The 20,262-nt window shown below is 50.2% G+C and overlaps 2 protein-coding genes across 2 annotated transcripts; one reads left to right on the forward strand and one right to left on the reverse strand.

Moving 5' to 3' along the window:
• Pmm2 (phosphomannomutase 2) lies at positions 1–17,068 on the reverse strand. The gene is made up of 8 exons (XM_026385637.2): positions 16,913–17,068; positions 14,542–14,653; positions 12,701–12,777; positions 11,202–11,293; positions 7,765–7,864; positions 7,570–7,645; positions 5,972–6,087; positions 1–1,133 (listed from the first exon to the last, which is right to left on the reverse strand). The coding sequence occupies exons 1-8, from the start codon at positions 16,976–16,978 to the stop codon at positions 1,032–1,034; spliced, it is 741 nt and encodes a 246-aa protein (XP_026241422.2). The 5' UTR covers positions 16,979–17,068; the 3' UTR covers positions 1–1,031.
• A 151-nt stretch (positions 17,069–17,219) lies between these two features.
• On the forward strand, positions 17,220–20,262 carry Tmem186 (transmembrane protein 186). The gene is made up of 2 exons (XM_026385381.2): positions 17,220–17,250; positions 19,119–20,262. Exons 1-2 carry the CDS (start codon positions 17,248–17,250, stop codon positions 19,755–19,757), a joined length of 642 nt encoding a protein of 213 aa, XP_026241166.1. The 5' UTR covers positions 17,220–17,247; the 3' UTR covers positions 19,758–20,262.

A 20,262-nucleotide genomic window follows, 5' to 3' on the forward strand; every position in this document is an offset into this window, starting at 1 on the left:
TTTGTTTTGAAAGGTCGTTACAGTACAATTTCAAAATTCAACAAGGGCAGGTGACAAGATTGCTGGTCCCGAGAGCTGCTCAGAACCTGCCTGTGTGGGACAAAGGGCAGGCCTGTCGCTGCTGCTGGCCAGGTGGTCAGCCCTGGGGTGGGGTGGAGATGGCCAGATGCTGGAAAGTGGCACAGGAACCCGTTCTCAGAGTGCTCTGGGGGCTGGGGGCGTGGAGCTCCCGCAGTCCACCGGGAAGGGTGGGTAGGAGCAGACTCCATGGGGCTCAGCTCCGGTTCTATGTGGACTTCTGAGGGACCAGGTCCCATCAGGAGGGTCCTCTTGGGGAAGTCTGATGACATCCTGGGAGCTGCCCTGGTGCAGGGGAAGGGCTGCGCCAGTCTTAGCAGGGTCTGTCCTCCCGAGAGCAGCTAGGCTGTTCAGAGTGGACACAGGCCGCCTGAGCGCTGCCTGCCCAGTGCAGACGCCATGGGTCACTGGGTACCGGGCCAGCAATCTGTCTGGCAGGCCACCGAGAGATCTGCGGCTCACAAACAGGGAGCAGGCTGGAAAACTGAGCATCCCAGCACCCCCGGGGCTCAACCTGGGAGGGGCTTCAGGAGGGAGGTGAGCCCAGCTGTGTTCCAGGGTCATGCAGAGGCTGTCGCCCTTTCTGGTGGCTACGCCAGGGTCCAAACACTAACAGCAGTTGTATTTGAGACCCGTGAAGAGGGCGAGCCTAGGCACATTTGTTCTTTCTGAATCCTGGAATGAGTTTCCAGAGCCCCATGTTAGGGTGAAAACGTGCCAATGCGAGGTAGGTCTGAGGCTGGGGATGGAATCTTTTCTTGGAGTCTCATCCCCTCCCTGGATCCTTCTGGCACTGCAAGAGCATGACCTGCTGGGGGTGGAGGCTGATCCTGCTGCCCAGTGTGGTGGTGTCTGCACCGTGCACAGCTGGACAGTGCAGACAGCTGGCCTGGGAGTGGGTGTATGTGAGGAGGGGCCATGGCTTTGGCCCAGGGACCCCCTGCCCACCCTCGTTATGAGAAGAGCTCTTCACAGATCCTGCGTGTGTCCTCGGGCGCTGTCACAGTGTAGCCCACGGTTCTCGGGTCTGTGAAGATCTCGTGGTCATTGCCGCCCTGCAGAGACACAAGGCCCAGATGTGTTAGGCTCTGCTGCCCAGGTGCGGCTGCTGCGACCCTGGCGCTGAAGGCCGACAGAAGTGAGGGACCCACACCTCACCAGGGCACGGAGACTTCCTCCAGTTATTTCTCAGTTTGCAGGGGAGGAACGCCGCGAGCATCTTGGGAAGGATTTTAACCTCCTCTTGAACCCCAACTGGGCTTGGAACATGTAATTATCCTTGTGAAGGAAATCACGATGCTCTTGTGAAGATCTAAGGCTTATTTTGCTATAAAGCAAGCGCAGGAGTGACAGCAGCCTCATAGCCATCAACTGGTCTTACCTATGCCCAAGCTTCTCCATCACAAGGATGGGACAGGGTGCACAGCCTGGGGCAGCTAGCTGTGACAATGCGCACAGCTGTCTCAATGCTGACCAGAGCCACAGGAGGTCACTGGGCACTTAAAGTGTAGGTAGGGCCACAAGGAGCTGAGTTTCATTTTGATGACATTTAGATGGCCCCATGCAGCTGGTGGCTGGCTAAGGGTATGGTCTCTGCAGTGGGTGGCCTGGGTTGGACCTTGGTTCTGACTGAATGAGGGTGTGGCTACAGAAGGCTCTTCTGCCCAGAATGGGGTAATGGTGGGACCTGCCCAAGGCCAGGTTGGGGAGACGGCAGGTGAAGCACAGCTCCGGTCTTGTTCCTCACCCGGTGTGCCTTCCTGCAAGTCTCACCCTGGCCAGGATCAGGAAACAGCCTAAAAAGGTGGCGGTCTGAGGAAGCTGGGCACACTGTGATGGGGTGTGGCCAGTGGCTGGAGTAATGCCCCCACCAGCCCTGCTGGCCCTAGGCTTCTGAGTCAGGCTACCTGCTGCTCCACAACCCCCGAGGACCCCGGCATCCAGCCATGTGCCCTGCAGCTCTGCTGGCTGCAGGGCATCTTCCTCCCAAGCACCTTCGCAGCCACCCCAGGCCTGCCTTTCTCCACCAAGGGACCCTCTTCCTTCCAAGTCAGTTTCAGGGCAGGGGGCTCCTTCCCAGGTGCCTGGAGTCTGCAGCTCAGGAGAACCCAGCCCTGGGCTCCTGAAAGAGGATCAGGCTTCAGGGAATCTCAAATGCTCCATTTGCATGTGCACCAAAGGCTGGGGCTCCATTAGGGGAGGTTCCAAGAACAAAACGCCTGTTCCCTGAGGAAAGGGGGAGGAGGGGAGAAAGAGCAGCACATTTCTGTGGCAACCTCTTACAGGCCCAGGGGAGGGGAAGTCCGCCCCGTAACACTCAAATCCCTAGAGGCCCAGGGTTCCGCGTTCAGCTGCTGAGCCCCACAGTCGGGTGGTGAACCCTGGTGACCCTGACGCCAGGGCCAGCGGGGAGCGGGAGAGGAGAGCCTGGAGTCAGGGAGGACCGTCTCCTGGGACCCAGCAGGTCCCAATCTCTGAGACCTCAGTGACGGCGAGGCTCCTGCAGCCCTAAGGGTGCTCCACCACTGAACCTCGTCCCAGACTTTTGGACACAGCTTTGCCACGTGGCTGGGATTCCAGGCCCGGCCCAGCTTTTCCAGTGTCCCCCTAAGGGAAGCACAGCTGGCTGCAGAGCAGTCCTCTGGCAGGAGGGCACACCCTGACTGCCCCTGAGCCAGCGGCTTGTTACCCCCCTCAGGATCTCACTGAGTCCAGTACAGGTGATTCACAGGGGAACTGAGCCTCAGACGGAGGCTTGTGTGCAGTTACTGCAGGGGCAGGTGGCAGGGCCACACCCATCTTTTTGGTTTACAAATCTCTTGACCCATGCTCTCCATTTTTTTTTTTTGGGGGGGTGCTGGGGATGGAACCCAGGGCCTTGTACACAGGAGGCAGGCACTCTACCAACTGAGCTGATCCCCAGCCCGCAATCCAATATTAAAGATAGGTGGTCTTGTTCACGTTTCAGGAGAGACAAGTGCTGCACATTTAGTGGGAAGGGAAGGAAGCCGCTGGCTTGCAGAGGTGGTGAGGTGAAGGGCAAGATGGGAACTGAGGGGCCCAGACACGCCTCCTCCGCGTCCTCAGTGTCCTGCTCAGGTCTGGACTGAGAGGTGCCTGAAAGCTGCAGCTTCCTCTCTCAATCTGATATTTTCAAAGTCTACTTCCAACAGATGGAACATTCTGGGATGTGGCTGTAGCTCAGTGGTAGAGCACTTGCCTAGCTTGTGTGAGACCCTGGGTTCAAGTCCAGGCAAGACGACAAAAAATCCTCAGAAAACAAACAAGATCCCCATATTCACATCGTTCAAAATGAAGAGGGGTCTCCTGGTGCTTCCGCAGGCTGCACCTCAGACTGCCCAGAAAATGGCGGCCAGGGGACACACCTGCATCCATCTGTTTCCCCCACTTTAGACAGAGATGTAGCACTTTACTTACATGGTCCTGCACTTTGCTTCAGGCACTAAGGAAACTGCAGAGATGTGTCCCCAGGACCACTGTGTAAGGGCTGGTCGCCTCAGTTCCCAGGTGCACACATGCCAGGACACCCAGAGCTCAGCTGCCCAAGGCGGAGCGTGGGGCCAGTCACCATGAAGTGTCTTCACATTTCTAAGGCCCGAAAGCCACGGTGCTGCTCGCAAGCAGCTTTCAACAAACCAGGGCTCTGGGAGAAGCCAGAGTGGCTGGGAGTGTCCCTAGGCTCTGTCCCCGCAGGCGCAGGTGGCCCAGGCCTGTCAGCTGAGCTCAGAGGCAGGTCTGAGTGCAGCTGCTGGGGAGGAAGAGGGGTTTCTTGGAAAAGCAAGCGCACGCTTTCAGTGCCTGCAGGGAAATAGCTCTTTACTGACAAGGAGCTCGGGCTCCTTCCCTGGGAGACAGCAAAACTCATGCTCAGCAGGAACACAGCAGCCTTCTAGAGGGTCACAGTACGGAAGGGTGGACACCAGGAGCTGGAAGTCACAACTGCTTTCACAGAACACTCACTAATACGGAGGAGAAAACATACACATTAGGGGACAGAAGCTAACGAGGAAGGGCCACCCTGCAGGGAGAAGGGGCTGGGGGTGGGGCTCAGCCGAGGAGCGGGATGACAGGTGACCCCCTTCTTCACTCTGCTTCTCATTCTCTTTTTCAACCCCCAGTGCTCATTTTTGGCACTGGGGGTTGAACCCAGAAATCCCGCCACTTGTGACAGCACAGATGAACTGGGGGACAATATCCAAGTGGAATAAACCAGTAACCAGTTACAGAGGACACATGTATTCCACTCGGTCGATACATTTTAAGTGGTCAGACTAACAGAAGCAGAGTGGAAGAGTGGTCCCTGGGCTGGGAGGTGGCAAAGGGCAGCAGTTGTTCAGTGGGCACACAGGGTTTGTCAGCTTGTTGAGGGAGTTCTAGAGACCAGTGACAACATGGGCCTACAGTTAACAAGCTACAGCACAACTTAACTTTTTTTTTTTTTAAATTTTGGCAGTAGTGGAGGTTGAACCAGAGGCACTCTACCACTGAACCCTTATTTTGAGACAGGGTCTAAGTTGCTGAGCATCTTGCAAAATTGCCAAGGCTAGCCTTGAACTTGAGATCCTCCTGCCTCAGCCTCCTGAGTAGCTGGGATTACAGGTCTGAGCCAACATGACTGGCTTCTATACACTTAAAATTCTTTTGAGAGGGCAGATATCACATTAAGTGTTATAAAACTACCACCACAACCACTAAACCCACCCCCAGAATCTCCCCAAACCAAAGGCACAAAGATTTCCAAACTTATCAAGCTGCGTATGTTACATGTGTGCAGATTTTCTGGTCAATTATACCCCAATGAAGTCATTTAAAACAAACAAAAAAGCAGACAGGCATGTTCTGGTGCCACTGGCTCTGTCATTAGCTGTGTGATCACGGACAAGCCAGTCACCTCTCCAATTCCCAGTTTTATCACTTAAAAAGCAAGAAGGGGGTCTGGACCCCCCTGCACTCCCCTGCATGAATTGAGGACCTGGATGGGCAGGCCCGCCACAGGGTGGGTCACGGCGGAGCAGCAAGGTTGTGGAGTGGAACAGAGATGAGAGGAATGAGTAATTCTGTACTTGCAGCATTTATGATGCACCTGCTGGGTGCACAATGTCTTAACAGACTAACGGGGACCGGGAAGTTGAGGTCATAAGACACCTGGGGCACCGTGTGGGAGGGAAGCAGAGGGGTAGGAATGAGAGGAATTTAAAGAGACACAGCCCCTGAGATATGGAGCCCCGGGACAGGAGTGGACAGATGATGCTGAGGCTCTTGGGCCCTTGATAGTGGCAAGGGGATTCTCCAGTCTGGGGCAAGCCTGGCCCCGATGCCAAAGTGGCTCTGGGGAAACTGCGGGCACTGGCCTTCACCACTGGGCTACACTTCCAGTTTCCAATTCAGATCTGGTACCAGGCTTGGGATTTCTGACACCCACCTCACTGACAGCCGGAGTGTGATACCCAGGACCCACTCCTACCTCCCAACTGTCCCTGATGCTCCGAGTCTCAGACTTAGGCAATTCCTTGTCCTTCCAAGGCTCATGATGCCTCAATGTATAACGCACACCTCAATGTACAATGTGGGGAGGATCCAGTAGAATAAGATAAAAATGATCAGGGCTTTGAAATCCAGAGCATTTCACATTAGCCCCAGAGGCCCTGTTCTGAAAGGGCAATATTCAATTCAAAAGCCAGTTGAAAAGGGCCGACTGACAGGCAGCTGGTCCTCTCCTCCACTGGGGCACTGGGTGTCTGAGCTCGGAGGCTGGAGGCTCGCTCACGTCCTCCAGGACAGAAGCCATCCCTCAAACTGACAGCCCTGTCACTGCCCTTCCCCTTCAGGCCCAAACTGAAAGTGAAGTTGCAGAAAACTCTTTCATACTTACTGGCATGGTTTTGTCTCCAAAGAAATAAATGGTTTTATAACCGTCGTTTTCCACGTGTCTCAGGCAATACCTTTTGTCCCACCCATCAGGAAAGACGTCAAAGCTGATCTGGCCTCCTGCCGGGGACACATACACACACACACACACAGATTAACAATGAGGCCGGGTGTGGTGGTGCATGCCCGTAATCCCAGCAACCCAGGAGGCTGAGGCAGGAGGGTCATTAGTTCTAGGCCAACTTCAGCAACTTAGCAAGGCCATAAACAACTTGGTGAGATCCTGTTTCAAAATACAAAATAGAAAGGGCTTGGGATGTGGCTCAGTGGTTAAGTACCCCTGGGTGTTCAAATCCCAGCGCGCGCGCACACACATTAAAGGGGAAAAGGGGCTAAGGAGGGCTGGGGTGTGGCTCAGAGGCAGAGCACTTGCCTGGCATGTGGAGGCTCTGGGCTCCAAACTTCATTCCCCCCAAAAGAAAGAGGCTAATGTCACTGAAGAACATTTATAATTCATTCTTTGTCAGCAACTAGATCGCCAAGGCTGTTTGATACCCTAATCTGCAACTTATACCACTTTAAGGACAGGTGCTAGAAATTAATCTAGGTGACGTTTTTTCCAACATTATCTCTCCTGGGTCTAAACATAAGATGCAGAACGCCAGCTCACAGAGAGGAATCTGTTAAGCACATGGGTGCAAATAAAGCCCACCTGGAGGGCCTGAGGAGAAGCCTGGCAGTGGCTCCTTCAGGTGCACTTCCCAGTGCCCCTGGTGGGAGACGCCGGGGAGCAGGCTGCATCCAGTGTGTCTTGCAGGAAGTATGAAAATCGCATAGAAGGTGACTGGTTCATAGGCAGCTTCCCCCAGGCCACAGAGACCCTTTCAAAGCTCTGTCAGAAACCTGTCCATCTCAGTGTCTAGGAACACTCAGGTCTTACACCAAATCCCTTGGCGAGTCTAAACTTCCTACAACCTGTTCATCCATTCATCATCCATCCATTGATTTACAATAAGTAATACTGGGGACTGAATCCACGGGTGCTTTACCATTGAGCTACATCCTCCATCCTTTTTACTCTGAGGAAGGATCTCACTAAATTGCCTAGGCTGGCTTTGAACCTGTGATCCTCCTGCTGCAGCCTCCCTAGTAGCTGGGATCACAGGTGCGTGCCACCATGTCCAGCTCAGGCCTTGGTTTCTTGCTCTGCAAAAACGACCCAGTTGACTGTCACAGTCCCTTGCTGGTGATACACTGAACCACGTTTCCAAGACATCTTGGTGTAATTCATCTCAGAGGATCACAGCCCCTCCCTCTCCTGTCCAAAGGCACGAGGGCAACTTCTCACTCTTCCAGCATCAAGAAGCTCCTTGTGACCATGAGAAGTGCAGGCAGGAAGAATCCCCAGTGAGGAACCAGACCTGACAGTCTGGAAGCCATTTCCTGGGTAAGTCCTGCTACAGCCAATTATGCAGGAAAGAGTGGCTGGTTTCCTTACAGCCTGGACTGCCCCTGGCTCCCACCCAGCTCAACGGCTCAGCAGCCCACACCCAACTCCTTGCAAATGGGTAGACACGTCTTGAACGTTTGAATATACAATACCTATGGAAAACGTGAGGCCTCGGCCTGCAAACTCCTTCTGCAGATCTGCTACGAAGTTTTGTCTTATATTTTCTTTCTGGCAAAAAACAACAAAAACCTGTCCATTGTACTGCTTGGTAGAGGAGCACTTTAAGTCCTGGCCACAAAGTGCATGTCCACCTTATTCCCATTCCCCACGGTCAGTTCAGGACTCACTTTATCCAGTTCGTAGAATTCAATGCGTTCTTCTTGGCTGCAGCTTCTTCCAATAGGGGACACATTCAACATCCCGTTTCGGAATTCAATGAAAGTACCCCTAGGGAGGAAAAGGGACCGAGGTCCCCCAAATGTCCATATTTATTTGGGCAACATGGGTAGGTAAATAGACTAAAAGGTTGAGTGGTTTTATGAAGTAGAGGGGATGTAATCCATACTTCATTTTGTTGGTACAATATCTTTATTTTATGTGGTGCTGAGGATTGAACCCAGTGCCTCACAGGTGCTAGGCGAGCCCTCTACCACTTGAGCCACAACCCCAGCCCCTCATTATTAATGTCTTAAAAAATTTGAGACAAGGTCTCACTAAATTGTCCAGCTGGTGTTGAACCTGTGATCCTCCTGCCTCAGTCCCTCAATAGCTGGCATTGTGGAGGTGTGCGCCTCCCCTGGCCAGCGGTCCTGTTTCCCAGAGCTGTGCTGGGCAACACAGTAGGCCAGGAACCACAGGGGGCCATTGGGCCTTGAAATGCTGCTGATCCAGAATGAGATCAGATTTGAAATTTAGTATTAAAAAGGAACATGATTACCTAAGTAATGTTTTATAAGGACTACTGTTAAAGCAGTTCTGAGACATTGGGTTGAAAAAAGTTTAAAGCTACCTTTGTGGCTCAAGTTATATTTCTACTGGACATCGTGGCTGCCTGGCAGAGAATTCAGAGTTAATGAAGAGCCGTGAAAATGCCTCAGCACCACAAGAGCCATCAGTTCCTCCCCACGGAGCTGGGAAACATTTCAGACACCTGTGTTGCTTGTGAGCTCTCAGAGATTGACTCCCCAAGCAGAGATACACAGAAGGGTTCTGAGAACTGCTCAGAGCCCCAGTAACCACCGAGGAAACTCAATTTACCCCGTGGCAGACATTCCTAAGGATTTGACTTGATCACAGAAAATAAGAACGGCCCAACAAACGCCACCTCAGTGACTTAAATGAAGATGTTTAAAAACATTTTTTTCCCCAGGAATGGGGATGTAGCTCAGTGGTTGCGTGCTTGCCTAGCATGTTTGAGGTCTTAGTCTTATCCCCAGAACCTGCCCCAACAGAACCACAACCAATAACCAACCAACCCCATGTGTGCCCACCATGTTTGCACTTTCAGTCTCAGAATAGTTTCTTAAAAGCTGAGATAATTTGGAAGATAGACATTCATCTTGACAAATTAAATTTCAATATTTTGTGACAAACATGCACTGACACGCCTTCCATCTCTCAAAGGTGGCACTTGTGAACCTATGGAACATTTTCCCCGTCTCTTTCCATTATTTAATCACACAGCTTTGATCTCCAGCCACCTGCCATGGTAGATACTGAGAGGCCAGGTGCAGAGTGTGGACGCGACTCAAGGCCAGTTGGCCTCTTACTATGCTGTCTGACTCTGGGCACCTCTCCAGGCCTGTTTGTTCACCTACAGAGAGAAGCTAAAGGCACCTGCTCTGGTCGCCTCCAAAGAGTCTAGTGAAAAGCAGACAGTTTATGTAAAGGTACTTTGTAAACTGGGAATGAACAAGTACTTATCAAGTAAAATAGAAATATCCAAGTCTCTAGCAGATGGATCTGGGCCCCCGCTATGCTCGACTCATGGAGAACACAGCAAATGATACAGGAAGTGTGAACACCTAAGAAATGTTTCTAAAAATCCCATGTTTGGAGGTCAGGAGTGTGGCTCAGCAGTGGAGTGCTTGCCTAGCACATATGAAGTCCAGGGTTCAATCCCACTGCTGGAAAAAAAAAAAAAAAAACCAAAAGACTCCATGTCCATGTTGTCCTGAAACTGACAGAGACCTAGCCCTGTCCCTGTTGATACGGGGTTGGGGGGTGGGGACTGATTCCCAGGGCTGACCCTAGGGCCATGGGGTAAGCTATCAGAAACAGAGCTCAGCTATTTCCTCTCAACTCAGACATTGTACTTATTCCCAATACACAGAGGAAGCTGACACATTTCAGAAAGTCTCTCAAAAACAGGGATTAGGCTGGGCATGGTGGCATAAACCTGTAATTCCAGTGACTCAAGGGGCTGAAGCAGGAGATCAAAAGTTTGAGGTCAGCCTAAAACTCCATCTTAAAATAAAAAATAAAAAGGGCTAGGAGTGTTGGGCTGTAGCTGTAGTTCAGTGGTAGAGTGTTAGCCTACCACATTCAAGGCCCTGGGTTCGATCATTAGCCACATATAAATAAAATAAAGGTAATGTGTCCAACTACAACTAAAAAATAAATATTGAAAAAAAAAAGGGCTGGGGGTGTAATTCAGTGGCAAAGCGCCCCTTGGTTCAATCTCTAGTATCCCCCCAAAAACAGGGATTAGGGTGGTTTATCAATACTCAATTCTCTTGTGAAGACTGGGCCGTCTAGGTCTTACGGCCTCTGCCTGAACCAGGCAGAGCACCCAGTACTGATACAAAATGTGGAAAAGCTGATCAACTGGGTCTCAGTTCTGGTTTCTTTCAGTGTTCCGGAACTATAGCTCTGTACTCCATTCTGCCTCACTAGATGATAAACTCTTTGAGGATGGGATCATGTCTCGTTTTTTTAAAAAAAAATCATGCTTAGCCCATAGTAATGAGGTGATGGACTTGGGACATGGTATCTTTTGACTTTTTACTATGGGGAACTTAAACTCAGAATAGGAGAAGGAGCCCTAGGTGTGTATCACCAGCAGCAGCAGCACCAGACCAGCCCGTTACACCCATAGCCTCTCTGGGGGAAGGGACCTGCATGGGCTGGAGGTGCGGCTGCTCTGCGGCTCCCAACAGGCTGGAGCAGCCTCTGGAGTGCAGCCCTGAGACCCAGCTGCCCCTTAAAGATGCATCTCTCCCATGACAGTGAAGGTCTACCCAGGAAGTCCTGAAAACCGGAAAGAACCAGCAACCTCACCATCAGGCCCCGTCAGCATCTGGACCCACTGCCTGCCCATCTTTGTATTGGGGGCACTGAGACTGGAGTAAGTGCTCCAGGGTGGGGTGGGGCAGGGCAGCCAGGGCCTGATTTGCCACAAAGTCAGAACCCAGATGTTTCAAAATCAGAAAACCAAACGTGAAATGATGGCAATGAGTGTGGTTTTATTTAACACTGTGGGCCAGCCACACTTGGCTCTGGGCAGGCTCCGCAGGCCTCCATTACACGTCCAGGTCTGGAGTCTCCCTTGCTCTTTGTACACGCCCTCTAACAGGTGCTCCCTCTCACGACAGCCTTGGAAGGTGTATGGTGTTCAGTGGCTGCATGAATGGCCTTCATGTGGACAGGCCATTTGCGTCACCATCCTACACTGTTGGCTTCACACACCGTTTCCAAGTGCTGGGCTTTGGATGTAAATGAGCACTCACCCCACAAGACATCGTTCCCTACTGCAATAGCGCCTCTTTGCTGAAGGCAAACCTACCTTTTCTTGGGAAGTTTAATTTTTGCAATGTAGCTCAGACAGTAGTTGATCAAGTCTTGGATCAGAGCCTCACCCAGGTGACCTTGAATATTCTAGGTGAACAAAGTAGTGGAGTTATTTGGTTTAGCAGGAAGCATATTCAAGACAGCTTTCCAGCAAGCCCCGTCTTCAGCCACTCCTGCTGGGAAGCTGCGAGGCTGAGGCAGCGGGGCAGGGCTGCGGCTGGCCCCCGCCGTTTACTTCTTTCCCTTTTCCTCTGGCTGAAGACATGGGGCAAGCCACAAAAGCACCAGCCAAACGCATTTTCTCCTCACTGCTTAGAGTTCTGTGTTCATTATCTTTCAAACACTTCCTGGAAGGTCCAGAGTTTACTGCTCTAGCTTTTATTCAATTAAGATATCTACAGTGATAGACCAAAACACACTCCTCTTCTGTCTGAACAGAATGATCCTAGACTCTTAAGAGCTATGTAGTACCTTTTTTTTTTTCCTTTTAAATTGATCTAGGGATGCTCTACCACTGAACAACAACCCCAGCCCTTTTTATTTTGAGACAGGGTCTCACTACGTTGCTGAGGCTAGCCTCGAACCTGTGGTCCTCGTGCCTCAGCCTCCCAGGTGTCTAGGATTATAGGTGTGTGCCACCACACCAGTTTATACAGTACTTTCTAAGATGCTTATTATGCTGAGGCAGCCTGCCTAGTTTTTGCTATCATAATAGAAATATTAGATATAAGTATTCTTTTTTTAACAGCTTCTTTTCTTCTTTTAATATTTTTTAATTGTTGATGGACCTTTGTTTTATTTGTTTGTATGTGGTGCTGAGAATTGAACCCATGTGTGCTAGGCAAGCGCGCTACCACTGAGCCACAACCTCAGCCCACAAGTTAAGATTTAGTTGTAGCTGGACACAATACCTTTATTTTATTTTTTCTGTTTTTATGTGCAAGGTGAGTGCCCTACCACTGAGCCCCAACCCCAGCCCTCAAGCATTCTTTTCTTTTTTTAGTTGTAGTTGGACACAACACCTTTATTTCACTTGTTTATTTTTGTATGTGGTGCTGAGGATCAAACCCAGGGTTTCGCACATGCGAGGCGAGTGCTCTACTGCTGAGCCACAACCCCAGCCCTCTTTTTTTTAAAGAAAAAATATTTTTTGTTGTCTATGGACACAATACCTTTATTTTATTTATTTATTTTTATGTGGTGCTGAGGATTGAACCTAGTGCCTCACAAATGTAGGCAAGTGCTCCGACACTGAGCTACAACCCAGGCCAGATATAAGTAGTCTTAAAAACCAATTACAAAAACTTAAATATTACTTTGGAATATTTAACAGTCATATGTTTCAACATTCAAAACTTAATGAAGAATGGAGTAAAGATTCATTTCCCCCATTAATCAGCTCCCAGTGTCCCGCCCCAGAGGCATTCAGTATCAAATGCCCTTTAGACATCATTTTAGAAGTGTTATGTAGTTGTTCACATACTCAGAACCTACCTGTTTACATAATAGTTTCCCATCTTTGTACGCTACCAAGCCATTTTCTGGAAACACATAATCATATCTTTCAACCACTACAACCAAACCGAAACAAAAGAAAATTCAGAATGAATGAATGAAAATCTGTTTCTACTTCTTGACTAACATGCACCACCAATAAAACTACTGACCTCCAGTAAGAACCACGGAAGAACCTCATCCTAACCAAGCTCCCCAAACGAGGAAAGCAAGAAAGAAAGGCTCTTTGGTTATATGTAACGACAGCAGGCCTGGAGCCGGCCACAGGTCCTGTTCTGTACTTGCCTTCATCCCCTTGGTCTGGCCCAGTGGGTGCCCAAACTTGCCATGAGCCAGCATCACTGGGGCAGCAGGTGATGTAGGTTTCTGAACTCTGACCTTGGGCTTTCTAATCATTAAGTGACAGGCTAAACATAAGATTTTTTTTAAAGAAAAAGCTGTTTAGGTAATTCTTATAACCAGTCAGATTTGAACACTACCACACAGCCTTAATGAAGGGATTCTCAAAGTTTAGGCACTTGTTCAAATGCAGACCCCAGGCCCAGCGCCCCTGGTCCACATCACCACGTGCTGAAAGAGACCCTCGCACCTGGAGTTTAACATGGTGACTGTGACAGAGGTGGGTTTAACTTTCTTCTAGTTCTATCGATTCTTGCTGCACATTCTGACTCTGCAGACCCCTCCTGCACCTCTTGTACCAGGAGCAGGAGAGAGGGCAATCCCAACCAGGCAACAGGGTTTCCAGGCTAAAAGTGACCTGTTGTGCTGTTTAAAGCATTTCTAAACAAAGCATCTACAAGGAGAATTAAAGGAATTGTGTACATTATTCTTCCAGTAATGATAACCCAATAAATATGGCCTGCACAGATTTGGAGGGTAAGATATGATATATGGAACAGGAGTTCCAAACAGGGGTGTCGCCACCAGGGGGTATTTGGCAATGTCTGGGGACATTTTGGTTGTCAAAATTCTGTGTGTGTGTGTGTGTGTGTGTGAACTCTGCTGACATCTAGTGGGAAAAGGCCAGGGAAACTGCTAAACATCTTCCAATGCACAGGAGGCCCCTATAATATAGAATTATGTGGCTCAAAATGTCAACAGTGCCAAGATTGAAAAGCCTTGCTCTATCAGAGCTGGTTCCAAGATGTGGGGACTCTGGGAAAACCGGGGTTAAAGAAACAGTTTATTCATCATTTCTCCACCCACTATTTCTCATAGGCCAGGCACCCCAGAGGCCCTGGGAGCACAGAGATAAACAATGACTGGTTCTGGTCTTCAAGGCAGATTCCCAAACTAACAGAGCACTACACTGGCAGGGCTTTGCTGCATCATACCACAAAACTACTGAGTCAGAATCTCCAGGAAAGGAGTCAGTATGGTTCTCCGGCTTCCAGGGTTCTGTGCTGGAGACTCTGGATGGGGGGCAGGGAGAGCCGTGACTCTCCTGAGTAGGGAACACGGATGAAGGCATGGGGAGGAGGCACCAGCCCATGGGGCACTTCCACACCTGGGCGAGGAGTCAGAGCTGGGGCCTGGGCTAAGGCTGGAGGGCAGTGAGCCAGAACAGGCAGAAAGGTTTCTAAGTGCAGAGATGTGGACACTCACCTTTTTATGACAATCTACCTACACATCTGAGTCAAGTATTTTTGTCAGTCAACTCTAGAACTTTATGGACAGGATTAAAAGCACAGGAAAAATAAAGGAAGAGAAAATGTTTCCTCAAAGAAGGAAACAGAAAGCTGACAGCAGATGGCTATAGTTTCCAATGCACCATGAGAAGCTCGTCTTTGACCAAGCATAATTGGCAATGCGTTAGTTACCATCATTTCCCAGTTGCTCCTGCACTTTTTCAAAGTCTGACCCGCCTACCACTCCAATTTTGATCTTCTGCCTCAATTTCTGTAGAAAGTCATCCATTTCTTTGGTAATTTTCTGCATTTCAAGAAGAAAAACACATGTCAGGAGCCACAAAATAATCAGCAGACTAAAATTGTAAGAAAAAGTAATTCTTATTTTTACACATGCTTACTCAGTTACTAGTCTGTAGATAAGTTCAAATGTTTTAGTTGTAATTTTTTTTTTTAAAGAGAGAGTGAGAGAGGAGAGAGAGTGAGAGCGAGAGAGAGAGAATTTTTAATATAACATCTACAGTTCAATGCTTTGTTCTTCCTCCTGCCCTGCCCCACACCCACACTGGGACTGAACACAGTGGCACCTTACCACTGAGCTTCATCCCCATTCCTTCTTTATTCTGAGACAGGGTCTTACCAAATTGCTCTCGCTGGCCAAGAACTTGGGAATCTCCTGACTTAACCTCCAGAGTTCCTGGGATTATAGGTATTGGCACAACCTTTTTTTCTTTAAAACATGTTTTTTAGATAAATACATTCATACTATTAATAAGACTTCACAGAGGGGCTTATAAAGAGTGAGATCTTCTCTACCTCTTACAGCAGAATCTTGACATATTGGGCAAAATCCAGAACTGCACGAGTGGCCTTTGAGTCAGTGAGAATGTGAAAACCTGTCCCCAGAGTCCCCAAATGGTTTGCTTAGACCTGGCATCAGCATGGGAGGAAGTGGGAAGACTGATGCAAAATATTAGAAGAACAATACTGACCAACAATGGCAGCAATACTTCCAGCTTCAAAGCCTAAGGAAGCGTAAGGGTACAACTTATTCCACTAGGCCCTGTGCACACTGATGAGCTAAGTGGTACCTCGATCAGCCACTGTGACATGTCTTGCAACGTGAATGGGCTATAAAAGATAGCTCTTTGCTTCCAGGTGGCAGCAAATACTTTCGGAGAGGAAACAGGACCCACATGCTGTAACCACAGCTGAGCATTTATACTACACTCCGATGCAGAAGAAATCTTCAGAGTGAAGCAAGTGCACAGCAGAATTATTTCAGTGTTCCTAAATAAACCTGTGCTCATTATTATACATTGCCCCACACAGAATGAAATAGAGGAAGATTCAAAAACTTAAAATTAAGATGGAAAAAGTTTAAAAACTCTGAAAAAGTTTAAAAACTTAAAAAAAAAAGTTTAGAAACTCTGAAAAAAATTTATAGAAGATTTCTGGGGGAGATGTTTAAGGAAATTTTACTACAGATATGAGGTGGAGCCAGCAAATGAGAGCCTGTGGGCCTGAATCAGGTCCACTGCCTGTTTATGTAATTACTGGAACACAGCCCCATCCGTTTGTGTGCAAGCTGCTTCTGTGCCACAAACACAGTTGAGTAGTTGGAACAGAGACCTCATGGCCTGCAAAGCCTCAAATATTTCCAATCTGTCCATCTACAGATTGAACCCAAGGGTACTTTACCACTGAACTACACCCTCAACGCTTTTTAATTTTTGAGACAGAGTCTCACTAAGTTGCCTATGCCGCCCTCAAATCTGTGGTCTTCCTGCCTGGGGCTGAGATTACAGGCATGCGCCCACACAGTCAGATACAAGCCTGATCCTAAATGAAACTTATCTGTGCCCAGAGCAGCAAAAATCTGGTAGTGGGGAGCAAGTTTCTAGGACCCATGTAACTCTCAGCAGCAGCCTAAAGTGACCCAGGGTTCTTGGGTCACCAAGGTCCATGGCAGGGGCAGGGGGAAGTGTTTAATGTTTTGATATCCTCTGTACGCAAGACACTTTAATAATTCTATCAGATCCTCACAAATACCATTTGGAACAGGTAATGTCCCTATTTAAGCTGTAGACGTTGAGACTCAGAGAAGTTAACTGACTGGCCCCAGGTCACACAGCTGTCAAGAGACGGAGCAGAGACTCCACTCAGTGTCTGACTTGGAAGCCTGTCTTTACTATCATGCACACAGCACAGCCCTTGGGCCACAGGACTGAGACGGTCACATGGCTGCAAGGGGTCCTGAGCTGGGGTTGAAACCCGGGTCAATCAGTGCCCAGGGCGCGCGGGCAAGTCCACAACGGTACTTCCCCGCCCAAAGCACGTTTCCTGCTCTTAAGGTTCGGCGCCACCTCTGAGCACCGAGGTTCTGGAGAGCTGGTCAGTGCCTGGTCTCATTCCTCCACGGCGCCCAGGTCAAAGCTCAGCCCCCGGGAGGAAGAAAGGTCCTAAGTCGCCCTTCGGCGCCCACCCTGGGTGGTCGTGAGCCAGGTGTGCGAGCGGCGGGGTCCCCGCACCGGCAGCCACTAGCCTGCCGGGCGCCGCCTACCTGCCGCGGGGCCGTCAGGGTCCCATCCACATCGAAGAGGCACAGCACTGGGCCAGACGCCGCCATGGCTGCAGTTTCCGAGCGCACCCGATAGGACGCGCAGGCACCTGAGTTGGCACCAGGTACTCGACCCGGAACTTCCGGGTCCGGCACCCGCGCCGCAGGGCACGCCGGGAAGAGAACCATCCGGGGCTCCCTTGTTGCCCGGGACGCGCGTCGGCCCCGTCCCGAGACTACGACTCCCGAGATGCAACGCGCGCCTCGTGAGTCTGAGCATGCGCTCTCAGAGTTTCCGGGGCCTGTGGCATTTACTTCCGGCAGCAAGGGATCTGCTCATGGTGAGGAGGAGGAGGGTGGTGAGGAGGGTGGTTGAGGACGCGGTGCGTGCCGCACTTGGGGCCGAGGTAGGCACGCCTGGGTTTCTGACTTGGGGCGTCCGCGTGAGGAGGCTCCGGCTCCCCCGGGTCACGTGGGCCCGCCGGGTAGGAGCCAACCTCGGAGCGCCGGCGGGGCGCAGGTGCTCGGTGGAGGCTCGTGTCGTGTAGTCATTGTCTGTTCCGCATCCTGAGTCTCCCTTTCAAAAGGTGAAGGGCCGGCTGGGTGCGGTGTCCCACGCCTGCCGTCCCAGCTGCCTGGGAGGCTGGGGCAGGAGGATCGTAGGTTCGAGGCCAGCCCCGGCAACTTAGTGAGCCCCTGCCTTAAAGTTAAAAAAGGGGCTCGGGATGTGGCTGAGTTTTAGAGCGCCTCCTGTTGGAAGGACGAAGAGGCAAGGCTCCAAGAGAGCTGCAGCCAGGTTGGGGGGAACAGCTTTTGCTGTAATCCGTCAATCCCCTGAACCCCGAGTTCAGGGAGTTTCAGAGCTCTGTACCCATCATGTCAGGGGAGGGGCTCAGAAGTCCCCAGCCTGCAGAAGTTCACACAAAAGCAGCCTTTTCTCTCACTGTTCTGGGCACGTTAACCCTTCAAGGACAGCGACTGAGAAGGGGAGAGCTGCTTCTCCCCTCTCTCTCCTCCCCCACCAGCTGTCACCATGGAGCCCAGTTGGCAACTTCGGTTTTCCTAGAAATGTAGACACCTCTGTGAAGCCCAGCTCAAGGCCAGAGGCCTGGTTAAACTTCTTTTTCTTTTTTTTTTTTAAATCACATTTTGCATTTGCAACACACTTCTACAACTACTATGCTGAATAAATGTTTGTGAAAAACAAGTAAAGGGGCGTCCAGCACCTGGAATGCTGATTTCTTCCAGGCCAGTGACCGAGTAATAGAGCAACAGGAAAGTAGGGTGTTTACCTACATTGAACTCTTTTGTAGATACTCTTTTGCTGATTGTCCTAAAATCAATAACGGTGAAGATTTCTGGAGAAACGTAGTTAAGATTTTCTGTTGAGGAAGGGGTGCCACTACACTCTGGGTTCAGTCCCCAGTACCACAAAGTAAACCAATCAATAAACCAGTTAATGAAAATAATAAATAAAAGTGAAGAAACTGAGGCGCCTAGAGGAGGAGTAACCTGCCTGGGAACTCACAGCTAGTGACGAGTCAGGATTGGAACCCACATGTGCTCCAGAGCTTTTTGACTGCACTACTTACCCACTAATGATCCCGTGTTGGGGCCTCACTGCATCACTCTGCTACAAAGCTAGCCTAGTAGAAAATGGCAGTTTCCTCTGCCACCAAGATAACGCAGAGACCAGGTGGAAAACTGGACGATTACTGTTGTAATTTTGGATTTGTTACCCGAGTTTCCTCCTAGGACATGATTCGTTTACTCCTTGGTAATCACACATTAGTCACATGGCCTTATGGATCCAGTGTCTAGTGGTGGCTCTCCCTAGCTGTTTGTTGAATGAAAGAAGCCTTCTTTTCTATTTTTACTTGGAACTTTCTGGGGGAAAGAGGACCAGTTTGAGAATCAGACACCTCCCCATCCCTGTATTCATTCCACTGTGTGTCCTTGGGTAAATTTCTCAACCTCTCTGGGGTTAGTTTCCTTACTGGTAAAAAAAGAAGCAGTAGTACTCGTCCCGACTAGCATTTGTGCAGTTCCCATGAAGTAAAGCATCTGGCTTTGCCATTCTCTCTCCTTTGGCAGTACTGGTGACATTGCAGGATTGCTGGGAGCCTCCTTGTGTGATGTTTGACAGATGTACATTGTGTGATTGGCATTGTTGAATTCCATGAGAAAATATCTCCTGTTTCCCTTTCAGGCTGCCCTCCTCCGAGCTGCGCCAAGGTTGCGGGGGCCAGCTGCTTGGGGAAGGCCTCTCCATGAGCTATGGTTTTGCAGTGGGAAGGAGGATCCCAAGAGGTGGGTGGGGAACAGGTCACCCACCTTGAAGGAGAAACCACCAAGTGAAGAGAATGAGAAATTCCAGATGGTCTACCGCTTCAATGCCATCAGAGCCTTTGGGTATGTGTCTCGGCTGAAGGTGGCACAGACGGCTCTGACAGTGGTGGCCCTGCCACCAGGCTTCTACTGGTACTCCCAGGGCCTCATGACTTTCAACTCACTGTGCCTCCTAAGTGGGATAGCTGGCTTTGCCCTGGTCATGCTGTGCTGGATGAGCTATTTCTTCCGGAGGCTGGTGGGCATCCTGTATGTGAATGAGTCAGGTACCGTACTTCGGGTGGCCCACCTCACCTTCTGGGGCTGGCGGCAGGACACATACTGTCCTGTGGCCGATGTGATGCCCCTGACAGAAACCAAGGACCGGCCCCAAGATCTGTTCGTACGGATCCAGCAGTACAGTGGAAAGCAGACCTTCTATCTCACCCTGCGCCATGGACGTGTTGTGGACAGAGAGCGTTTTACGCAGGTGTTCGGGACACTGGACAGACTCAAGTGAACAGCTTGGAGCTGATCTGGGTGGCCCGTGGCCACCTGGATCTCTGACAAGAAAGCTGAGGGTGTGGGAGCAGCTGAAGCAGGGATCTCCAGGACTCTGGGAACTTGTTTTTTTGGATGAAGAAATTTATGAAGTGGAAGTAGTAACCAGGTTTACGAAAAAGGCCTTCAGAGCAGAATCTTCCTATACCTGTAGACATTCATTCAGATAATGGCTAGAATTTCTGTTAGGAGGCAGCTGTTGGAGAAAGCTGGGCGGGGTCACTTAGCCTCAGCTATGAAACTGGAAGACCAAGAGGCATGGCAAGGGGCACAGGATCTGGAGTTAAAAGGCTTGGGTGCTACCAGTTCTCAGCTCTCAGCCTGGGCAGAGTAGTGTGTCTAAGTTCACATCTGTAAAATGGATGGGACTCTTTGTCTCATGGTAAATGTGAGAATAACTAAATGCAGGCTGGGGTCAAGCTCAGAGGTAGAGCATTTGTTCAGCATGTGTGAAGCCCTGGCTT

Source organism: Urocitellus parryii, chromosome 9 (genome assembly GCF_045843805.1).
Source record: "Urocitellus parryii isolate mUroPar1 chromosome 9, mUroPar1.hap1, whole genome shotgun sequence".
NCBI lineage: Eukaryota > Metazoa > Chordata > Mammalia > Rodentia > Sciuridae > Urocitellus > Urocitellus parryii.

Coding starts and splice junctions, on each gene's coding strand:
- Pmm2 (XM_026385637.2), bottom strand. CDS start 16,978: ATGGCGGCGTCTGGCCCAGTGCTGTGCCTCTTCGATGTGGATGGGACC. Junction 7,646..7,764: donor AATTCTACGAACTGGATAAA/GTGAGTCCTGAA, acceptor GTTTTTTGCCAG/AAAGAAAATATAAGACAAAA. Junction 1,134..5,971: donor TTGGAGACAAAACCATGCCA/GTAAGTATGAAA, acceptor GTGTCTCTGCAG/GGCGGCAATGACCACGAGAT.